The following is a 23,546-nucleotide window of genomic DNA, read 5'->3' on the forward strand; positions in this document are numbered from 1 at the left end:
GAAAATGAAGAGCTAGTCAGGCTCGGCACTGTGCCTTTTATGTCAGGGGAGGCAGAAAGGCGGGTTTTGAGAGCAGACCCTCACGTCCCCTCTTCTCCTTTTTCCTCCAGTAAATTCCAGGTACCAGCAGTCCCAATCAGCTGAGTCATTTTGTTCCATTTGCTCCCTTTGTGAAACATGCCTTACAGCTTCAGATCAGCTCTTCGGTTTGAGACTGTAATCTCTCAGTTCTTCTGCAAGGAGAAAATGACACCAAGCATTATTCTCGCAGTTTTATTTGTAAAGGACATAGCATGAAAAGCTGTATTTCAATGTACTTCAAAACCTGAAAAACCCATGTCAGTTTGTGGTATGTATGTTAAAGTGCTTGATATAACAATACTTTTACTAATGTTGTCTTGAAAATAATCCAGTTCTTAGTCAGTTAGTAATAATGTAAAGACAAAATATACTTAACAGAGACATTTAAGGATAATTTTAAGCTACACAGGGCACATTTGTACATTTCAAGTGTAACGTACAATATTTCCCCTTATAATGCGCACCTTCATTTGATTGAAAGAAGGAATTTTCTCAAATATGCCAATGCGCAACTATTCTAAAAAGACATTTTTGAACAATGATATCTAATTACACAAGCCAACTCAGAATAAACAGGAGTAGATTTTTCACTAAACAGTAGAATTTCATTCCTTTCAGAGAATTATAAATACACATTTTGTACATAGTGAGGCATTTGATTCTCTGACTCCCTCAAGCTACCATGCTGGATGTTAGTATAACAGGACTGCAAACCCAGACATCTGCAGATGGGTATTGGATAGGACTTCCTTGTTTTTTTAAAAAAAAGCAGATACTGGAGAGCTTTGGTCTTTTCTAAGATTCCCTTTCTCAACCAAAGAAGGTGCTTTAACACTGAAGTAAAAACTTTTAGCTTAGATGTATCCTGATGGGTTTCTCAGCATTCTAGTGGGTAGAATGATTTCTGTAAACCTTACAGAGAAAAACCTCACAGTTTCCAATAAACAAAAGTAGTCTACTAAAAAAAAATTAATCATACATGGTAGAATAAAAATTCACTACAAAGGACTGTATTCCCAAGGTTGTCAAACAACTAGTCGTCTAGGCATCTGAGGCACTCAGCTGTGCCCCTTTCAACATATCGTAGGGTGTTTTATTGCCTACAAGGAACTATTAGACTTACATAATGTTTATTGTATTATTATTAATATGATGTGAAACCTGACAAAACCGAACAAGTCAGCACTTGCTGAAAAAGCTGATGTGAAGTTGTGGTAAAGTTAAGTGCTAAAGGTTCTTTAATGTATTCCGAAATGGGGGAAGGCCCTGTTTAGAATTCTAAAATTTCTCAGGTTTTGACTTATTTTAACTTAAGAAAGACTTCATGTAGTTATTGCCCTTTTCTTTGCATGTGGTTTATTCATCTATGCTTGATTTTTAGAGGTGCCCACATTTCTACTTTATCCTGCCTGCACTTGACCTGTGCCACATCGAATGAGCATTACGACTGCTTAAGTCATAAATAGTCTCTAGAGAAGTATGCAGTCGTATGCTTTTGGGAAGTATCCAGCTAGCAAATGCAGATGCTGCTGTGAAGAAACCCAAGGACTAAAGAGGTTATTATTTCAGTAAAATGAAAGTCACTGAAGACTGAGTTGGGCGTGAAAAAATAATGTATAGCAGTCATTAGACATAAAAGGCTTCAGTTGTAAGACAAATCAAAACATCCTAAGCAGTCATTACCAAATAAAGCTGCAATATGGTTTCTGGTGCTAAATGTGCAATTGACTGATAGAGTTAACTACTAGGGATGCATTTTCAATCAATTGCTGCTGAAGGGTTGTCATGCATCTTCTGCTGACTTTAAGCAGAATTGCTTGGCCATAAAGAAAACCCTAACACCCCAAATTTCACATTTCTGGAAGTGTAAGCGAGATGTCACACAGCTGTGGCCTCTGGCAACTAACTCATAACACCATTCACAGCCTTTACATTAGTTACTCACACCCACATTAGTGACACAGCAGTGCTGCCTACAGTATTTGGGATGAGTTAAGTCAGTTTAAGGAAGTGCAAGCCCAGGAGGAAAGAACAGTTATTAAAAGCTGGAACCCTCATTAGAGTCAATGACTCCCAGACAGTGCTATTTTACTTCTTCCTTACAAACAAGGAAAATTCTATAACATAAAAAAATCTCCCTTCTAATGAAACAAAGTCACATGAAGAGCTTTCTTCTGTCTGGGAATATGACATGAAACTTTGACACTAAAGTGAGTGCTGTTAGAAGAACTGGAAAGCAGAAGAATCATGGGAAGGAGAAGTTTGACAAAAGGCAGGTGAGAAAGCAAACCCTAATTTTCATCCTCATTCCTTTTCCTTAACTTTCATCCCTCTCTTCACCACATGCACACTGTATCAAGACCTGATACAGCCCACCTTTCCCAGGTCCCTCTTAATGCCACTTGAAAGGAGAGCGCAAGGCAATCCACTTACAGCACCAGTTAAGGGCCTTTCCCAAGCCTCAGCTGACAGTGAGACATCCACAGAAATCCACTGACAAAATGGCTGAGATCATAGGGAATAAACAAATGAAAACAAACACCCATATTTAAACTAACCTCCAAAACCTAAAACCAAATGAAGCTAACTATGCCCTTGGATCCTTCCAACTCCCATCCACAAGAATGGAAAATACACTCCATATTTGATGCAAGGTATCCACAAGATGATTTTAATGTAATCTATTGTTAAATTTTTAGAGCACAGGATTTCAGCTGATCTGGATTCCTCTTTAAGAGCGGTATCTATAAAACTACACTGTATTACTAACACATTAACTGGAAAGAGTGTAGGAGAGGAGACTCAAAATACCGAAGTGAGATTCTTGTTTTTTAGCTCCTTTTGCTTAACTCTTTTTTTTTTTTCTTTTTGATAGCTATATAACTAAAAAAAAAAAGTAATCAAAGATCCTGTACTTCCTACAAACAGTCTATGGGATAAAGGAAGACTCATAACCTGTCAGCATTTCAAAACCAGCTGATACAGTTCAGTAGCACAGCAACATCAGTGTTTGTGGTTCTACAGCGATGATTCTTCTCAAGTACAGCAAGAATTTGGTATGAACCAAATTCCTAAACACGGGGAAAAAATAGTAATCCATAACACAAACTGGCTGAGGGTGAGGAATAATCATCAAAACATCTGACAGGCAAAGAACACACTAAGCGAGTCAAGCAAGCCATCTTTCCCCATCTCAGACTACAGCAGTACTACTTAAACTGCTATGTCATAAGTCTCAGGCTCTGAGGCTGTCAGCTGTCCTCTCCAGTGTTTAAGCATTCCGACACTTGTCTCCCCTTTTGGAGATCAACAGAAGTGACACAAAAGACCTTACAGAAGAAGAATGACGACTCAACTTCAACATGCATGGAAAGGGTTGAGACTTCAAACAAAGAAAAAAATTAAGTGAGACCATGTACAGTAGGGTAAAACAATATATGCTTACAACATTTCCAAGAGTGAGACAATCACAATGGCTACATCAAGGTATTTGCTGTATTAACTTGCAATACCTGAAAAAAGCCCTGCTGAGTTTGCGTTGTATTTACACATTGATTGGCTTCTTCCTCGCAAGCAAGTAGGCGCATCCCTTCCCATCTGAGTCCTTCCCTCCCCCCAGTCCTTCCCCTGGATTTAAGCTACTCATAGTCAGAACAAGAACATTCAGTCTAAGAAAAATTTCTTAGAGTAATATAATTTCTTAAAGAAGATAGCATATTTACACACATCTAACACATGAAAATACTCTATTTTATACTAAATTTCTGTTTCAAATAAACTACAATACTGCATCTTAGCTTTCTGCAGCTTCAGAGGACAGTCCCCATCGGGCACAAACTGAGCTTCCCACTCCTGCTTCAACCGGCGGCTTTGCCTTACAGTAGTGCACTACCATCACGTTCAAGTCCTGACAGGTCTCCGACTGCGGTTTGCTTGCTTGGGAAAGGAATAATGAAGTTCTTAGCAGAGCCATGCTAAACATCCACTCCTTTAATAAGCGATCCTTCTAGGATGATGTTGAAATCTTGCAGTGTCTGTAGGACTCGGATAAGGGAGTTGACAGTCATACGGTCACGTAGGAGAGCATTCTCCTCGTACATCCTTGTAATGGGCGGGCACTCTGCCAGCAAGGGGATCCACTGGGAGAGAAAGTGGTCCCTGCAAAGGGGATGGAAGGAATTCTTTTAGCACCGAGTACAATAGATCTCAAACTGAAATTCTTCTTAAAAAACGCAACCCAAAACATGGAGTCGCTTTTGGTGGGTGATGCATGTTGTTTGCACGTTAAAGTTTCCTGTGTAATCATAACCTCTGATTTTGTTAGTAAAATACAGGTAACTGAAAATAGTGTAGGAGTGAAGATAGAAAGCTATCAGCAGAACCGGACAATTGTCTTTGGAAGAATTCAGGAACATTTTCAGATCAGGAACAGGGAAAGTAAACCTCAGGAAAAAAAAAGACTTTTCCAACTGGTTTTCCATGTATCCAGACAGATGTGACAAAAATGGTACTTATTTCTAGACATACCATCTTTCACCCTCCAAAATACAACTAAGACTCCCCCTCGCCCCTCCCCAAGTGCAAGACAGAAAGCATCCTATTAGGAAAGGAAGATTTATCTAGAAGAATTCTGTCAAAATAATAAGACGTCCCATTTTCATAGCCAAAGTGATTAAATGAGGATTTAGAAATATACCAGCTCTTGCAAAGGAACTCTGCATTCTGACAGCCAGCACTTAATCAAATATACAATTTCAAGACAGATTTTATACATATGACTGTCAAGCTAACAGCTATAAAAGAGCTCAAAACATTTTTAGCAGCTTAGACACTAGCCATGTATAATTACTGCTTCTTTGCTCTAATTTTTCATGTAGAATTAAGATGCCTAAAATAGGTACTGGATAATAGATAGGTGTGAGATGTCTTAAAATGGAAAACTAAAGTTAATAACAGCGGTGTAAAAATGTTATTCTAATCTAATACAAGAGGACACATATAATGAAGAGCAGTTAGATACCTTGTCCCCAGGCAAACCAGAATTTGGAATTTGCCATCCTTTCCAATGTTCCTTGGAGCCGTATTGATGGCATTCACATAATGACAGAAGGTTTTGCATGAAGATCTCTGAAGCAAAAGGGCCTCCTCATTGTCTCCAATCTGGTCACTGGTTTCAAAATAAGCAACAGCTTTCTCTGTGGTAGAGTGAAAATCAGAACCCAGTGAGCAGAAGTACTGCACTGTGACATAGAATCACACAAGGCAATCCTTTAAAATACAACCTGCCGAGAGCTATTGCAGTTTATATATGGATTCTTCACTCTGAAGACCATAGGTAGGTGGTGATCATGGCTACAAAGCAGTGGTCAGCAGACTGGTTGATGTCTCATACAGTTAGGTAACATCAAGGAGCTGCACCAGCGTACCTATCAATGCTTTCATTGTAAGTGATACCATCAGCTTTGACTTTTCACCTTTTCTGAGTAAGCACTTACCCTCAGGCTAAGTTATCTCAACTTGTGATCATGTTTTAATGGAATAAGTATGTCTTAAATTACTGCAACACAGGCCTATAGATAAGCTCCGCTACTGTGATTAGGAGAGTTCTCATAAACAACTAGAAAACCATACCCTTTCCCAAGTTTGCCCCTCAAATCGAGTGCTACTCTACCCCAGCCTCTACCCTACCTTCTTTCTGGATAGAAAACCAGGTTTTTGAACATTCATCTGTAAATAAATGACTAGAATTTTAAGTGCTTTTAAATTCTAGATTTAGAATTTTAGATATTAAATTTTAGGTATATATTTAGATTTTAAATTCTAACTGCACAGATTCACACTCTTCCTTCCTATAGCATTTCTCATCTTCCATCTTGTTCCTCATTGACTTTAAGCAACCTGGAGCAAGTGCTAGGCTGGAACAGATGGCAAGCTAGCTGACAAGAATCCAAGGTCTGTGCCAAGTAGTCATTTTGCCTGTATCTTTCTTCTCCTTCTGCCTCCAAATCACATACCAGCTTACCTATGAAATCCCAGATGAAGACATTCTTATGAAAAATACGAGCTGATTTGAATCCATGGTGGAAGACCTGCTCCAGTGCTGCGACTAAACCGTTTTCTCCACACAACAGAACGGTAAGGCTTCCTCTCTGTGGGAAAGGGAGAGTCTGTAATTTCAGTGTGCCTTGGTTGTATGTCATAGGCTTCAAATCTAAAGGTTAACAGTCTCTACTGGCACTTCAGTTCCATTTCTGTTTATAAAAATAATTACGTGCATTGTAGATACCAGGCAAGTAATGAAAAGTTGGAAGTACCTCTTTCTCTGGCTTGTGAAAATGCTTCACAATATTGTTGACAGCTTCCCCGATTCCCTCTTGGATCTGTCCCGCATTAGGCTCTGTGAAATGATGAAAAGCATACTAGCTGAAGATAGCAACTTTAAAACATTTATCAAATTCTCATGAAGACATAGCTTGAACTGCAGGAATTATTCTGTGTCTTTAACAGAGTTCAGGCAACCATTTGTCTAGGGTAAACCTAAGCCTTAATTACAAGCAACTGATGAGCAACTCTGGAATAATCAAATAAATTGCCCTACTTAAAAATGCACAACCCAAGGATCTGGCCTGATAAATATTTGATTTGAGTTAATCACATCTTGCTCGTCACGTAGAGTACGGCAACCTTCCCATGAAAAGATATGGGCTGAAAGGTTGTAGACTAGTCATTTGACGTACTTCTACGTGACACAGGCCAGAAAACTCAGCACTCATTATTCCCAACTTGAACCTACAATGTTTTATTGAGCCAAAACAAGTTAACTGATTTAGGCACACGTCTAGTCATTGTACCAGCGTGAGGGGCCATGGTTCCAGCAGTGAGTTATCTTCTGTGTTAAAATGCAGGCCACCTTTCTGCTCTGAATTTGTTTAGCTGTATTTCTCTGCTATGCCACCACCTGCTACCATCTCATCTTCCTATGCAGGCACCTGCAGAAAACTATCTAGTCCCTGTTGTTGTTTGAGTTAAAGCAGAATCAGCTTTCTGACTCTAAGTCTCATCTAAGTAACTTCAGGACAGGTGACCCCAAACTGACCAAAAGAACATTCCATCCCATATATGTCATACATATAAGAATGAGAGATCACAAAGATCTTGCTCTCTTTAGCAATGTCTGATATCCAGTGAGGACCTTGTTTGTCTGTTTACCCCTAATCCCATATCCATGTGTTCCTGACTTCAGTTCCCGAGTCCAGCTCTGTCCTAGCCGTGGATCCATTCCCTCGTGTCTGCTCTACAGCATTTGTGGTGGTGGTTAGGCGTTGGGGTGGGGCAGTAGTGGGCCATGATCCCATACATCTGTATATATTTTATTACTTTAAAACTATAGCTTTAATGAAATAATAATAATAATAATAATAATAATAATAATAATAATAATAATAATAATAATAATAATAGTTTCCAACCCACAAGTCTTTTTCGTCTCATTTCCCTCTCCCCTTTCCCTGGGGGTGGGAGCAGAAGGGAATTGGGAGCTCAACTGCTTGGTTTTAGCTGCCTCAACTGGCCAGGCTGGGGCTAAGAGACTTCAGTAATTTTCATGGTCCTTCAATGAGTTCTTTCTAGTTTTTCAGACATATGTGGGTTGCTATTAATTGTCCTACAACTGTCTTTTTGGAAGCATGGAGTAATTTGGTATCATTTCAGTATATGATACTAACAGGTCTAACACAGAGCCTCATTTAGCTCACAAGACGAATTACTGGGCCTTAGTGTTCTCAAACCTAAGGAGATGTGCTCTGCAAGTAGCTCTGGTGCTCACTCCTCCTGCTAATATGGACTCACACATGTGAAGATATGCAGTGGGCCCATGGTGGTTTTTAAATGCTGCATGGCTCTTGGATGCTAATCATTCCTTGCTTGACATTTCAGCAGTCATGTCATCTAACTTCACAGGAGCTGGACAGATTTATGATCAGGATCTGCACTGTGCCTATCTGTAAGCTTTAGCAGAGAATGCCTCACATGGTCCTTAGAGTCCCACACCCCCTTGTAGTCAGGCGCAGTTACTCATAAAACTAATTTTAAGGACGTGAAGTTGATGTCCCCGAGGGTCCCCCCTGGAGTTGTGCTCCTCCAGGATGCAGTTCACAACATCCACATCAGGCTCTGAATTTTGCTGCAGAGGACTGTCTTCTCATTGACTGCAAAGTAAGATGCAAAGCTTAACAGCATCAGTTAGTGTAATTCTGCTGCCTCCTCCTCCCTCATTTCATATCTCCATGCTCCAAAGAAAGAGATTATTATCTCTCAACTGTCAAATGGGGACATTTTAAAAGGCAACATGTACAGTCACAGAGCAAGCTGCAGACACACAGGCTGGTGCAGGAAAACTCATCAGCTTGCAGCTGTTCCTCTGCACCAAGCCCTGCTTCAGTAGGAGGTCTCCTGTTCACTGGAGCTTTATTTCTCAGCAGTTGCTGCCCCCTAATCAAGGGCCCTCAGAAGGAAGGAAAGGACTTACTGGTGTTCTTCCCTGTGAGGGAAGTGATGCTTAGCCGTCTAGCTATGGTAGGAGATTTCTGCTGGGGTGGGGTACGGCATTGCTTTCCCAGCTCTTCATCAGATGTGGAGGACACCAATTCTCCAATGAGTATTCGCTCCAAACTGCCGTCGTCAACGCCCTTTCCCAGCCATCGCCCGCAGGGAAACCTGCCATGCACCCAGCACAAGCACATATCAGCCACACGGGCTTGATCTTAAAGGCATGGCTAACACTCATAAACACTGCTAAGAGGCAGGGAATACTCTATAGCCAGAAACTTTTCACAAACCAGAACTTAGCAGGCAGCATCCCCTGCACCACAACTGATAAGGCCAAACCAGAAAACTACATTCACCTCTGCCCTTCAGAAAAGGGAAATATGCAAAGCTTGCATGAAAGCACAGGGCAACAGAAAGTGTTATACACGTATTTCACGGGCCACATCTTGATTTCTGCCAGGCTGTTTTCCACTTGCAACTACAACTGATACTCAGCCTTTACAAATACTGTGATGATTAACAATTAAATCCCTGAATCTGTGACATTTCCTCATATTCAAACTTCACGTCACATTTCATTGCTGTAATTTTGACCCCACCTACAGTCCTAATGAAATTTATGCATGTGTCCATAACCCCAGTTCTTAGAATTTCCTTCTTATTTCCCCCATACACCGTGGCCAACACTGAGTCTGGAGCTCTTCTCTGAATTACAGTTTCCCAAGCCCACATTTGGAAAAAAAAAAAAAGTCTGCTTAGCCAGGTGTTTTGTAAAACCAATGATGAGTTAGGAGATCATTTTCACACAAGAGGTACATACTCAATAGAAGATTAAGAAATCTTCAAAACCTTTTTTTTTCTTCTAATCCAAGTTTCTGTTCATATGTTTGTTAATACTACTTAGTCTTCTGAATATTTTTTTTAAAAAGAGAAAGAAACCAAAGATTTGTCCTAAACTATCATTCCAGCTCTTGGGGGTTTAAAGAGTTCATTTTACCATACTACTTTAAATCCAGAGATTTAATTATCAGACACAAATTTATGAATCTCTTCAAAAGTATCCATAGTGTGTGTCCTATCTCAGAGAGATGCAAAGAAAGTCCCACATTGAAGTCTCATTTAATACTTATCAGATCATTTGACTTGAACTAGGGCTTCTGAAAAAGAGAACTGGGAGTAGGGGAGACCAACACAACCCTGTTGGGTACCCAAATCAGCCCATGGTGCTCCATCAACTAAGGAGATGATGAATGCCTTCTTGCTTTCTCTAGATTCCACAAGTAAGAATTTCACACAAAGATAATTGAAACTTGTTGCTTACTTGTACGTGTGTCCTGTTATTTCATTTCTGACCATGACACAATCAACCAGCCATTTGGCTAGCAGCCCTGAGTTGTCATGACCAATCTGAACAGTTGTCAGCTTCCCTAAATTCTGGCACTGAAAAGAATAACAGTTTTTACTTCATTAAAAAAACCAACAGATAACACACCCACTCACCACACGCACATATATGGTCTTATATGTAAGTTTTTATTCAGATTCCTTTGATTTATACAGCAAGTATTTTCAAATAAACACGCAGAACATTTTGAAAAGCAGAATAATTGTTGTAAGACAGGAGAAAAGAAATACCTTGAAATAAAACTGTTAAAAGCTGGCAAAGAGATTGCATTCTTTGTTGTGAGCATTCACTCTGAATAATTCTGAGAAGTGTTTATTATGAATTTCTGACCTAAGGCAATAACAAGGCGTGTTTTTGTAGAAGAAATAGTTCTTCAATACAAACAGCTTCTCAAAAATGCATACTAACTTTCAGTTCATTCACTCTACACTACAAAGCAGTCCCTAAATCCTTTATTATTTTCAAAGATCAATTTGCTTCTTGTTGGGCAAACAAAAAAATCACTAACATGAGGTGCTTCAGACCACAAGGGGACAGAAGAAGGTAAACAAGGGACTGTGAATTCCAGTGCAATATGTAAGTGTAGGTGGGGCTGGCAGCAGCATCTATTAACGTCACCTAAACGCTCCCCTTACAAGATTTTAGTTTCCATTGCTTCTAATACTGCCAAACAAGCAGCTTGGGTTGACGTTTTCTATAGTGGGTGGCTCCCCAAGTTGATATTCTAGGAAAGTTTCGGCCAAAGGAGTATTCCAGAACAGTGTTTGTATAGTCCTTATAAATGTCTAAATATCCTATTTTGCTTGTTAGAAGCCTGCAGATCTTGTCTACCAAATACTAATATCTGAATGAGAGGCAGCCATTGTGTCATGCAAATATCCTCTCTATCTCTGTCAAAATCTACCTATATTTTGCAAGAGAGGAGTTTTTTTTACTACTGTGGTTGAAGATCAATCTGCATCTGCTCAATGGACACAACCTCATTTTTAGCACCAGCTTTTCCTACAAAATCAGTCACTACTGGATATGGTACAACCTGAAGTTATAGATGCCTGATGGGGCTTTCCCTGCACTTCCCACTACCAGCTGCTTTGGGGTGGCACCAAGCCAACCTATAATTAATGGGTGGGAAAACAGAAGGGAATGCAAGGTAGTCAAATGCCAAGAGGCAAGAGTGAAGAGAGCATGATGGGGATGGCAGCTCTACAGTTTCCTGGGAGTAGCAGCTGAAGCTGGTAAGTTGAAGGGCTCAGGGGTTAGACTGGCTGGCTGGAAGGAAAGCAGCAATGCCAAACAAGGAGCTGGAGGAGTAGAAATTTGGGACTGGCCAGAGCTAGGAAGGGACTTGGGTGGTGATCAGTGGGAAAACAGATTGAAAGAAGGGAAAAGAGACTTGGAAAGGAAATGAGGATTCAGAGATGAGCCCTGAGAGGGGAAATTAGGCAAGGAGAAGTGGAAGGGAATGAGATGTGGTAGTAGACTGGCTAGGTGAGAAGAGGAGCCCTAGGCTGAGACAGGGACAGCATTGAAGCCTGTGGTTTAAAGTGGTTTGTGCTCACAAGATGCTTTCATCTGGCACAGGAGGGACAGGCAGGACTGTCTTCCTGTACATATTTGAATGTATAGCAATCCTGAAAACCTGGACAGAGTCTGAAATGCTGTGATCGTAAGATAATAAACCTTCACCAAGCCAGTGTTTATTTGGAAGTATGTTTCAAATTGAAAAGTTAAATGTAAAGAGCATATACTCACCTCAAAGGTCATTTCTAGGTGGTTTTTAGGAATCTGCATTACCCCTGTATCTCCTAGTTCTCCTGATACACAAATCCATGGGTTTGATGTGGTTATTGCATTGCTTAGTTTTTTGATGGGGATTATCACTGACCTGTAAGGGATCACTAAGCACAGAGAAGGAAATATGAATTAGTCTTGACTGAAAAAAAAGTCACAAGAAACATTTTCTGGAGTCAGCCATGCCTCTCCCTCGAAGATAAGCTCTCGTTCCATGTCTCAGCAGCCTAACGAGGACTCCTGTTCTCCCTTTAAGAGGTAAAACGAATCTGCAGAACGCCTGCTGCGGCAGCAGCAGGGACCCTCCTGTCACCGAGGGTCGCAGCAGCTGCCTCCCTTCCCAGCCAGCCATCAGCCAGAAGCGGCGGCTTTTGGGGGAGATGCTCCCCGCACTCATTCATTCCCTCATTCACTCTTCAGCCCCTCTCGGTTCAGCTTTTTATTGTCAAAAGCCGCACGGTGGTGCTGCAGCCCCACAAGCACAACCTTTGCCGCAGAGCCCCGGCAGCACAAGGATGGTTTCTCCCACCAGAGTCAGACAAGGAAAGGGATAAATCTCGTCTGCAGCAAGCCACCACCACACCGCCGGCAGGTTCAGAGAAGGAAAAGGGCACACGGAAGGTTCTAGGGGGAAAGCGAATGTCAGAGATGCTGGTGACGGCATGGCCAAAGCCTCATGTCTGATGTGTCTCAGTGGGCATCTTCTCCATTTAAAATAACAACAATAATTATTCATAGAATCATTAAGGTTGGAAAAGAGCTCTAAGATTAAGTCCAACCATCAGTCCAACACCACCATGCCTACTAACCCATGTCCTGAAGTGCCACATCTACATGTTTTTTGAACACCTCCAGAGAAGGACACTGCACCACTTCCCTGGGCAGCCTGTTCCAATGATTCACTACTCTTTCGGTAAAGGAATTTTTCCTAATTTCCAATCTAATAATAATCTTACTATTGTTGTTATTATTATTATTTTTTTTAAAATCTGCATGACCCATACATGCTTAAGACAAGGACTGCCACCCACTCCGATTTGGATTTGACTCAGATACTGCATGCCAGCACTGCAAGACTCCCTCTCCTTGTGTTTCACAAGCTGCCTTTGTGACTTACTTTTCCTTACTTTTCCTGTGCCCTACGATGATATTACACTCAAAAAAAAAATTATCCCCCAAATTCCAGGCGCTGGTCCTGCAGGGGAAAGCTGCAAAGCTGGATGCCCTGCAGAAACAAGGTAATCAAGGATGAATATATTGCTTTGTGCTGTGCTAGTTCTGAGGGGATTTATTGCTTTAGGAGGAGAAAAAGTAGAACGAGTGCCTGTTTTGACAGCAACATAAAATTTGCTTCACTTCACTCTTAACAGGCAGGAAAATGAAGACTAAGGGCTGTCAAAGTGAACCCAAATAATCAAGTCATCACACAGCATCCTGCCTTCTCCACATTGCCCAGTGCTGGAGAGAGAGAGATTAATTTTCAGATTTTGATTCAATCTCTGCTCTCCTTCTTACAGGAGAGGAAGGGAAAGGGAATCTTTTTGGCATTTAAGGAGAGACAAAAAAAATTTTAAATATACAGCAGAGCACAAAATGCCTTTTATTTCATCCTCTGGGACTTCCATCTCCTCCTCAGTCTGCAGAGAGCAGGCCGTTAGGATGCGCACTTAGCGAAGGCCACATAGAAGCATTAGGATGTCGAGGACTTGTCTAGGAGGGAAGATGAAAGAGACTATACAACTCAGTGAGGAAAACCAAATACTGCAGTGGCACTTCTCTGCTGATTAGTTTCCTTCATGGGATGCTCTTAGCCAGAGCACTCCCCCACAACCCTGGCTCTCCAGCTGGTTTCCCAGAGCAACACCCAGCGCCCATAAGCCTGGCAGCAACAACCAAGGTTTCCAGATAAGGGCTCAGCTACTGAGACATCAGCTACCTTGTCTCTTACAAACCATAACAGCAACCAATTTTTATTGAGGGGGGGAAAAAAAGAAATCGATTCTCCAACTCACTGATTGTGGTAAAGACGCTTGTGAAGCAGAAGTAATCCACAGCATTGAGTGAGAGCAGGTGATACAGAAACTGTTCCCGTTCTTCTTCACAGCGCAGGAAAGCATAACGCTTGTAAAGTTTCCTGGTAGAAACAAATACATCACTTTCTTGTTGAAAAAGCATCATCTATCTTAAAGGGTGTTTGGATCTCAAAACATCAAAAGAAGAGCTGATCTTCATAAGAAACACAAAAAAATGAGATTCCCCAGCTAACATAAGCTGCTAGGAACCCACACGGGGCATTTAACCCTCTACTGTACACTTGTGTTTTACAGACCTCTCTCAGCTCCGCACTACCATAGCAAGGATACAAAATTCATCTCATTAAAGGATCAGTATTGGTTTTGCTGCAAAGCAAAGGTATAAACTAACACTACTCACAACAGCAGACCTAAACCAACATACAGTAACCTTGTTTCTTCCCCATGTCTTCCCACTACGAAACAGCCTTGTCAAACAACTTCATCATATTTCTGCTCCAAAATGTGACAGAGAAAACTAAGCAGAAGGCACCAAACCACAAGAGGCACCAAACAGCTGCAGGAGTCCTCCTGACACTCTTTCAGTTCGGACAAACCGAACATATATCACTACTTGCCCGAGGCACTGCAGAGGCACACCAGAACTTAACCTGGTCCCGCTCTGAGAAAGTGCAGAACTTGTGACACTGCCTGTAGTCTGAGGGCAACAGACTCCCGAAAAGGTGCTAAGGTAGATTGATGCGAATGAAACTTCAGGAAATGACAAGTCTGTCGCCATCTGTTTAGCTATTCACCCAAGAGGTGACAGTCTCCAGCCAATCGTTCTTCTTCCCAATAGCAGATTTGAGAATTTGGTAGCTTCTGGCATAGATCATGTGTGTAACTCACCATAAAGCCAGAACTGCATGCAATAGTCAGGACTTTTCTTTTAGTGAGGTTAGCGTTTTTTTCTCCTAAATGCATTGCTTTGAGAAGATGAAGTCATCTACACAGACAGCCCCTTAAGCACATGTGCTTGCAGAAGGAGGCAAAGCTGGGGGAAGCTGCTAAGCGGCATTGGCAGTCAGGATGCATGCCTCAGTTTGGCCTGAGTCAACAAAACGCAGGGCTGCTGTGAGAAAAAGAACATTCCTGCTCCTGCTGCTTCATTTGCACAAGATATTGTGATTGTAGGGCTGAGAAGTGGCTTGGATCAATGCACTGATCTGACCAAAACCTAACACCTCCTTCCTGAAAACTGTGATCTGTTTTTCCAGGTAGATGAGCAGACTTCTGCACTGCTGGGTGGGCAGAACCTCCTCTCCTACCCATCCTCTGCCTCTCAGTCACTTCTAACTGGAAAAAAAAGAGTACCCAAACAGGGTGCCTGGCTGTACCTCAGGCTTGCACAGCACCCTGGCACACCACTGAGGAAGATGTGAAAGCAAACCTTTGAAATAAAAGAGCCAGCTTACTTGGCAAGTGCCTGGTTGGAAAGCAGCTGCTTCAGGTGCTGAGACAAAAGCTTCTTCTCCAAAGAAAGCCTTATCCAGGCTCGGGCTCGCCCCACATCAGTCTTTATCTCACTCATGTTCTGAACATGCCTGAAAAGGATGGGAAAACAAAATAATGATAGCTGAATCATAAAAATCCTACATGCTTCAAATGGCAACATCCAGTGCGATACAGCAGCTGAACTAGGAAACGTCTGCTGACACCACTTCCAGAGGAAAAGACCTCCAGCAGGGCTCTGGAGAACCTTGCACCATGCAACTGAGACCCCCCTGCAGCTCCAGGCTGGCCTGGGGACTTGGGACAGCCCTTCCCAGGCACAGCAGGTTGCAATCCTGATGCGCTACAGCCCGTATCAGCTGCTCCGTGTCCTGGTATTTGCTTGGCCAAGGTGAGCTGGGGTAGATCCGTTTATCCCTGCATTGCCTGTGCTAGATGTCCTCATGGACACTGCTAACACTTATAAAAAGCGGCCACTTTGTGAGACCCAGTTACATCACAGCTGCTCCCTCAAGCTGCTGACATGAACAGGTACAACTGTAAGGGCAGAGGACAAATGCACATCTGAAGAGTTTCTCCAATCCACGCTCAAGGCCGTAACAACCCCCTTGATGGCAGGAGCAATGAGAAATCTGAGAAAAAGAGGATTGTTGGGGAAAAGTGACAGGCAGTCACAAGCAGAATCACATTTTCAGGGATATGAAGCCCTTATGTAAGTGATAATCTGAACAGCCCTCCACGTGTTTGGACTGTGGGAAAGTGGAACTGTTCCATAGGAGCTTTCTTCTATGCTTTTTCTTTTCTTAGCCCCCCCCGCCCCCCCAAACTTCCCATATTTCAGTCTGGAGAGTGCCAGAAACTCTAGTTTTAGAGCACAGGGAGCTTCTTCTTGGAAGGGAACTCCCATGGCAGGTTGAAGCTGCTTGTCCAACCCCTCCACTTGGTTAAATAAACAGGAAGAAAAATGAGTAAGAGTTTCCAACAGAGGCAAGAAAAGGCTGCAATTTCTTAATTTTCACACAGTCTGCATGCTAAGTGCTCAGGCAATTCAGCCCCCCAAACCTCTGTGACAGGCTCCAACTACCATCGTCAGCCCAGTCTGAGCTGTTCTCTGTTGCCATTTACTTTCCAGTTCCTGCATTTTCCTTGAAAGCCTTCTGTGCATTGTTGAGCACTAGCGAATGTGGCAATATTTACTCCAAAGAAAATTCAACAAAGTCATATTGTCACTTATGCTTTTTACGTTGACTAGTACAGTCTCACTGTCTCGTGCTTTCCCCCATCTGTTATATCCAAGCGCGTGCTGTGGGTTATATTTAGACCCTGCATTATTTGAGAAAAGATACTCTGTTGTTTATAGAGCTTCTAACATAGCAGAACTACAGCCTTAAGGGCAAATTTGCAAAGTACAACTTAGTGCTGTCCAGAAATACATGTTTGCTCTGCACAAATGAGGTGGATACCAGACATAGCTCAGCGATGCCATCTCCAGCGGGCTAACCTACCCGAATTCTCAAAATACAGGTCTACTTTTGCAATGCAAGCTGAGGTGTCTGTATGACATGACTCTGCTGTATGCACATATTTGAAGCGTCATCAGGAAGAAACAATCAACAGGAATCAATGTGCAAAACTTAGATTATTTAAAACTGTTTTAAAAAAAAAAAAGAAAGAAAAAAAGGAGATACTTTTTAAAAAGAACTTTCCTCCTGTTTCCTAATGTGACACGTGGATAGTTCTCTGGTGGACCAAGTGAGAAGTACTAACTCCCAGTGAGCTGTAAAGCAAACCCAGAAGAGCACATTACACTCACCTATGAGTCTTTGCCCTTTATAAACAAGCTCAGCAGCCTCCCTCTGTCAGCAGTGATGCCTACCAGCTGAATCACTGCTGAGAGACTTGCTCCTGGCACTGGAAAGCCCTTCCCGGCTCAGAGAATGGCAGCCAGCGTTAGACCTTCCAGCCCAGACAGCCGGGCACGTGATCCAGAGTCCTTGAGAAGCAGGAGGTGCAGTACACTCAACTACATTGTGTTGAGACATCGTCCTCAGACATTTCAAGTCTTTTGAGATGGTAAGATCAAAGCACAGACTATCATTTCAGTGCTCTGCTTGAATTACATCCAATACGAAACGCTGAGTAGAATATGTTAGTTTATTGTGAAATGATTCAAGTTCAGATGGACTTAACCTTATTCCATACATGCTCTGTACCTCTTCATTACCTGTTTCTGATTCAGACCAGATTGGAAATTATTGTGCATTTGGGAAAAATAAAGATCTGCAATTACACAGCTTGCCAGAAACATCAAGAAAGGTTTGGTAATCAGTCTTGTTGTCAACAAAAGCAGCATGCAACAGAACAGAGCATTCAGGAACTCAGACTTAGTTTGTTCTCAGTTGTGAAAGGCAGAACAGCTCTATTTTTATCAGTGACCTAAGTGTAAGCACTGTATGCTCACCAACACATAGCAAACTCTTCTTGTCAGGGCACTGAATAGCAATTTTAATGCAACTCCCTAGCTTGAGACTTGCTTTCAATCCCATTAGTGATAAAGAAAAATCTATTTTCCCTGTCAAATGTAAGCTTTGGGTATGGTGAGACATACCCTCCGCAAATAGCTGTGCTGACAGAAAAGGTTACAGTGGCTCAATATTGCCATGCCCCTGAGGATGGTGTGGCTGCTCCTGATCCCAGCTCAGTCAGAAACGAGGTGTACTAGCTTGTTCCGTCTTTGATAATACAGCTTCTTTTGACTGCAGCAGGTTAAACATCACTACTGTGGGCCCAGCACCTAAGGCTCAAATCCTCTGCTGCAAGCTCCTTGTGGGAAGGGAGGCACAACACAGGCATGAAAGCAAGCACTGGTAGCAAGGAAGGGCTTGCCCAAAGAGGAAGGACCTGAAAATTGAGCCCAGGTGGACCAAGGGTTTTGGGGAGTTGCCTTGGGGCTGCCTAGTCTGGCTGGACATGCAATGATGTGCCTCATGGGTGAGGCCATGCAGGAGGCAGGCTGCAGCAGGAATGGGCTGGAGAGCTGGAAGAGGGGTAGGAGAGATGCTGCAGATCCTTGCCCAGGGGAAAGGCATGCATACCCCGAACACACTTGTGCAGAGAATCTCTGAGCAGAGAACCAAAAATAAATATCTTTAACATCTTCCTCACCAGATCTAAGATGCTTGGCTTTGTGAGGGAGTCAGAGGACACACCACGTTACCTGTAGCACAGGTTCATTGCACAGTCAGAGTGCGACTGTAATTCAGTCCTGCCTTTTAAGTTGTTTACATAACCTTGCATGAGCCATCAAAACCACGCCATGCTTAAGGCGATCCTTAATCCTCTAGCTATTAGTTCAGTTAGCACTGCAACCCTGGCAGTTTAACAATTCCCATCCCTCTAACTTCAGCATAAACCTATGTGAGCAAACAAATATTAGGCAGCATTGCTTTCAAGCAGGAGAAAGTATGCCACAAGATTACAGATGACAAATTCAACTCACCATATGCCCAGCATTTTCTATGACCAGACGTGTTTGTGGACAATCACAAACACCAGAGATATTACAAAAGGTAGAGTTCTGCTTCTGTGGTTTTTTTTTCTCTGAAAAGCAGTAGACACACTCCTATGATTCAAGCAAGAGTGCTCGGATCCATGCTGGGCTTTCATTAATCAAGTGGAAGTGTGTGGAAGATGAAACCCATGCATGCAGCAGCAAGCGCACACCGCCTCCTCTGTCAGCAGTCCCCTCCCAGCATGCGAGTTTCCGCTCCAGATCCTCCTTCATCCTTTCCTCAGACCGATCCCCTGCGTGCCTGTCTGCCTCAGAGGACTGAATTAAGTAAATAGCTGCTACGTCCCATGAGAGGGATGCTAAAATGACAGACACATGTTCAAAATGACCTCTTGTCATTATACTCCTAATTACTTTATATCTATATATCCCTTTCTCATGTTGTTTCAGCCCTATGTGGCATGTCGCATTCTTCGAAATCAGAGCACAAGATTCAAACTACATAGCATTAAACAAAAAGGTTGCACACTGTAAAAGGGAAGTACAGTCATTTTCTTTGAAAAAAAGTCTGACTAATCTGTGTCATCTCACATCAGAACAAAAAAATCTGTACGAACACACACTAAAAATCAAGTCACTGCAATCATGGTTTTGTGAACTAACTACAATTGATCTTATTTTTACTGTAATTTTTTTTTGCCATATTTTTATATGGAAGAAGGGCATGGTATTAGAAGTAACAGTACTCATGTGTCACACATTAAATTGCTAGCAATTGCTAGCAGATCCTTACAGATGAGCATTATTGCATTACTCCTCCCCATTTTTCATGGCACTTTTAACCCACAGTAATTCTTAGCCATGGCAAGCGAAGTGTCAGAGCAATGGCCTGACCTGGCAGTGGCTTGGTCAAGGAGATGCCCTGAAGAACTTCTGCCTGATGCTGTCACATCAGCCTTCACCTCTTCTCACCCTCTAATACTTCCGTTTTCCAACTATCACTGCTTAAAAAACTCTCCAGAAGCCAAGGCTGTGATCTCCTGCATAGCACCTGCCCTTACTTCCCATTCTAATTTTAAACTTACCTAAATATTATGTTTGATTATAATTCTAAATTTGTACATTTATTAATATTTGCCCTAAAATGCAAATTGAAAAGAAAGAATATCAGACATTGTGAGCAGGTTTTTTTTGTCCTTTTGCTTTGTCTATCAACTGTACTTGCTTGGTTGGTAGTTTAAAACAACAACAACAAAAGAATAAACTCGAAGTATCAAGGAATTCAACATATCTGTTATTATTTGTAGAATAGAAGAACCCCCCCCCAACACCCGGGAAAACAAAAACCTCAGTAAAACTTGTGAGGTTTTCATTGTCTTTCAGGTAAAAAAAATCAAGTAAACATGCAAAAAATTTTTGTAAAAGCAGATGGTAAAACGTACAGATTTAAATGTGGGCTAAGAAGAAGGTTTAATTCTCCTTAGTCTTTGTAAACCTAAAGCCAGTGAGGAACTTTACCTTATGCTACACAATCAAGCCTACAATTAATGTTTTAGGAAACAAATTGTATACCTCATATCTTGTATCAGGGAAACCCTCAATGTAGGCAGAGTAATTCCTGTATCAGACTTTCGTCTTTCTGTTCCAACAGCAACTACAGTAAAGAAAACATATGAAAAGAATACAAACTTACAGTAATGGTCTGCAATGCATTTATTTTACATACAGCTGAAAACAATCCTAAGTGGCTGGTAACTGCAATGTTTCTCTGCATTATCATTAACTCTATCCTGAAAATATAGAGGTAGACAAAATGAAAATTGCTTAACACATTACCTATTCCTTCTTTAATCCAACACTGTACTCTGAAGTTTAGCTTCCTTTTATGTATGTGAATTACATCAACACAAATCTCTATGGTGATGAGTTTTATCAGCAATATGTTTTTATGGAAAACTCACAACAGAGGAGGACATGATAAAATTAATCTACAGTAACATATTTGATGCTAAGAATGCCACACATTTCTGTGCTCCACTACTCTGATCAAACTGCTTTGTGGTGACACATTTTGCTCTCAGGAATTTGTGCCTGCCAGCCAGATTGCTTAGAGCATTACTCACTGAAGCTTATTTAAAAGTCTTTTCATGAGTGAGACTAGTTTGTCCATAGATGTGTCTTTGAGGACCGATCATACATGCCCCCATCTGCAGGATGTGGAAGACTGCAGAATCCTTGGAAGACGACCCAGTAAAGTTCAGAGACTGTTACTATAATAGCCAACAGTAGTCTGGGGGCAGAGAGAAGTCAGCATCATCAGAAAACCAACCTCTCTCACAACACAGAAGTAATTTAGTGATTGTAAAGGGACAAACCAAAGCATAAACTGAGCACCTAGATTGATGGATAGAGATTAATTACATAACTTCTGAACTATATGGTCCACCAGTATAAATATTTAATGGACATGGAGTTATTTACATTGGGATCCTAGAGTCAGATTATGCTCACTGAAATAAAAGTATCAGCTGTCATAGCCACAGCTCCACACATTCAGCTACTTCAAAAATCACCCCTTGTGGAAGCACTGTCTCTCACACCTCAGTCAGTGCTGATTAAAAAGGAACGAAGGCAGCAAACAGACATTGAGTGATTTTCTGGACAGGAATAATAAGTATATTCATGTGCCTCCAACAACGACAATCTATTTTGTCCAGAGATCAAGGCACCTTCATAATGATTATGAAAGGTCTCAAAATGTAAATGTGGCAAGCAAATACACCAAAAATTATGCATGGTTTTCATGTGGTTACACTGTTCCTCCCAACCTTGAATTTATGTGCTGTGAGAGACCCTTCACAGAGTCAGCTGCCAAGTACTCACCTGGGGACTCTGCACTATGCTCTTGCTTCTCTTCTCTCTCCTGGTACTGAAGTAAATGGGACCACAAAGCAGATTTGCCCTGAAAATTGAATATGTAGTATGTAGCTTTAAACAAATGGGGCAAAAGAAAAGAGGCCAGTTAACATGGCAAAATAATGGAACAGCATTTCAGTGGGTCAAAAGTTTGGTGGTGAGAGTCAATCCTTTTCGCTTGAGCCATGAGACCTTAGGAAGAAGAGTCACCTAGCAGTCACACTTGTTTCATTGTCATCTCCTTGGATTTTCCTTTTGAAGGTTAAAAGAGAGGAAACCAAACACTTATTTCACAACAGCATTGCAATTCCAGAGATACCTCTCAAAAAAACCCCCAAACCCAATGAAAAATCCACACCCCCCCCCCCGCAAAGCCTCACAAGACATAAACCAGGGACTCTGATCCCAAAGATACCTCCCAGTTAATGTTAGAATGACAGCACTGAGCAGCAACTTAAAAGGCAGAGATGGCATTCACTGTTTGTTAGGGTACTTTATACACAAAGTCCCAAGTTTCTAGTTACCGACCTGCTTGACCTGCAGACCGTGGCTCCAGATTCTTTCTAGCAGATCACAAAGACTGGCAATCAATGTATTTTCCTCCAGACCTGTTATGTTGGCTTCTCCATGTCCCAGTTCAACTGCTTCATGGCCCATCTTCTCTACCAACATGCGTTTAGTCTTTAAAAAAAAAACAATCAAACAAAAAATCCCCCAAGGTTTCTAAGAATGCTATCCAGCAAGGGGCAGAATTTATAGCTCAGTTTACTTAAATATGCTTAATCTAGAGACTTTCACTACTGGCCTCTTCTGATCAGAGAAGCTGCAAATCTCTGTACAGAGATTGTATATTTTAAAGAATAATTAAAAAAAAAGATTACTCCATACTGCTCTATTTCTATAACTCTTATCTACTGTCCTGTTTCTACACCACTGATCTATTACTGACTGGTATCAAAAACGAAGTACAGAGCTACATATATGTTTGATCTTACTCATAACCTGGTGTTCTCCTGTTACAGCTATCAAAGTTTAAAACTCGGGTAATACAGTACACCATGAACTGCAACTCACATGAAGACACAAAGAAATCACATTTCCATGGCTATAAAAGCTTCTTTAATATTAGAAGCTGCTACACTTCAGTTGTTCTGCATAAACAACATGTACAAGTGTGGCACGTGCTGAATACTTCCTTTTTACTGACCATGGGTCTTGAGTCCCTCATGTTTAGGCTACATTCACATATGAACAATTAAAGGAAATCCTCCCTAAGATGTCTGATCATGTTGAGTCTCCTTCCTATCCTTTTTCCTCATTTCACTAACTTTGCATAAACAGAACGATAATACATTTCTAACGGTCAAAAAACATAACACTAAAGGGATATCCACCCAGCAGTAGCCTGGTATACCAACAGACAGTGCCATTCCAGCTGTGAAGGTCTTTCAGGACAGCATCTACGGAAACTACTTAGGCTCAGTGTAAGCAAGGGGAGAGCAGGCAGGAGGAAGGGGGAAGACCTACCTTCATGCGACATTCCTTCAGTAACCCTTCCACAAATTTCCAGTTGGTCTGTGCAATCACAGCTGGAGAGAGGTCTGAGAGTTTGGGCTGCCTTAAATTTTTTCCTAAACTCCTCGCCTCCTGCATGTATTTCTAAAAATAAACAGAATCATTTTAGATATAACAAGTCAAGAGGGATTCTCCGTGTCCTAATCCTAGGCAAGCAAATGCTGGTGAAAAGGAAGGAGCTAATGTTAATCTAGGA

General features: G+C 41.7%; 1 protein-coding gene across 5 annotated transcripts in view; it reads right to left on the reverse strand.

Annotated features, from left to right (window-relative positions):
* Nucleotides 1-248: 248 nt before the first annotated feature.
* The window catches only part of DENND5B (DENN domain containing 5B), a 115,626-nt gene continuing 92,328 nt past the window's right edge, over nucleotides 249-23,546 (reverse strand). For all 5 annotated transcript variants that reach the window (XM_054074721.1, XM_054074731.1, XM_054074741.1 and 2 more), the window contains 13 exons: nucleotides 23,303-23,434; nucleotides 22,304-22,456; nucleotides 21,743-21,821; nucleotides 20,432-20,513; nucleotides 15,312-15,440; nucleotides 13,837-13,958; nucleotides 11,786-11,931; nucleotides 9,950-10,068; nucleotides 8,609-8,796; nucleotides 6,396-6,478; nucleotides 6,104-6,230; nucleotides 5,102-5,276; nucleotides 249-4,239 (listed from right to left, as the gene is read on the reverse strand). In XM_054074721.1, the coding sequence (XP_053930696.1) occupies nucleotides 4,056-4,239; nucleotides 5,102-5,276; nucleotides 6,104-6,230; nucleotides 6,396-6,478; nucleotides 8,609-8,796; nucleotides 9,950-10,068; nucleotides 11,786-11,931; nucleotides 13,837-13,958; nucleotides 15,312-15,440; nucleotides 20,432-20,513; nucleotides 21,743-21,821; nucleotides 22,304-22,456; nucleotides 23,303-23,434 (1,719 nt within the window). In that variant the 3' untranslated portion in view covers nucleotides 249-4,055. The remainder of the gene's footprint in view (nucleotides 4,240-5,101; nucleotides 5,277-6,103; nucleotides 6,231-6,395; nucleotides 6,479-8,608; nucleotides 8,797-9,949; nucleotides 10,069-11,785; nucleotides 11,932-13,836; nucleotides 13,959-15,311; nucleotides 15,441-20,431; nucleotides 20,514-21,742; nucleotides 21,822-22,303; nucleotides 22,457-23,302; nucleotides 23,435-23,546) is intronic.

The sequence above is a fragment of the Cuculus canorus genome, chromosome 1, assembly GCF_017976375.1.
Source record: "Cuculus canorus isolate bCucCan1 chromosome 1, bCucCan1.pri, whole genome shotgun sequence".
NCBI lineage: Eukaryota > Metazoa > Chordata > Aves > Cuculiformes > Cuculidae > Cuculus > Cuculus canorus.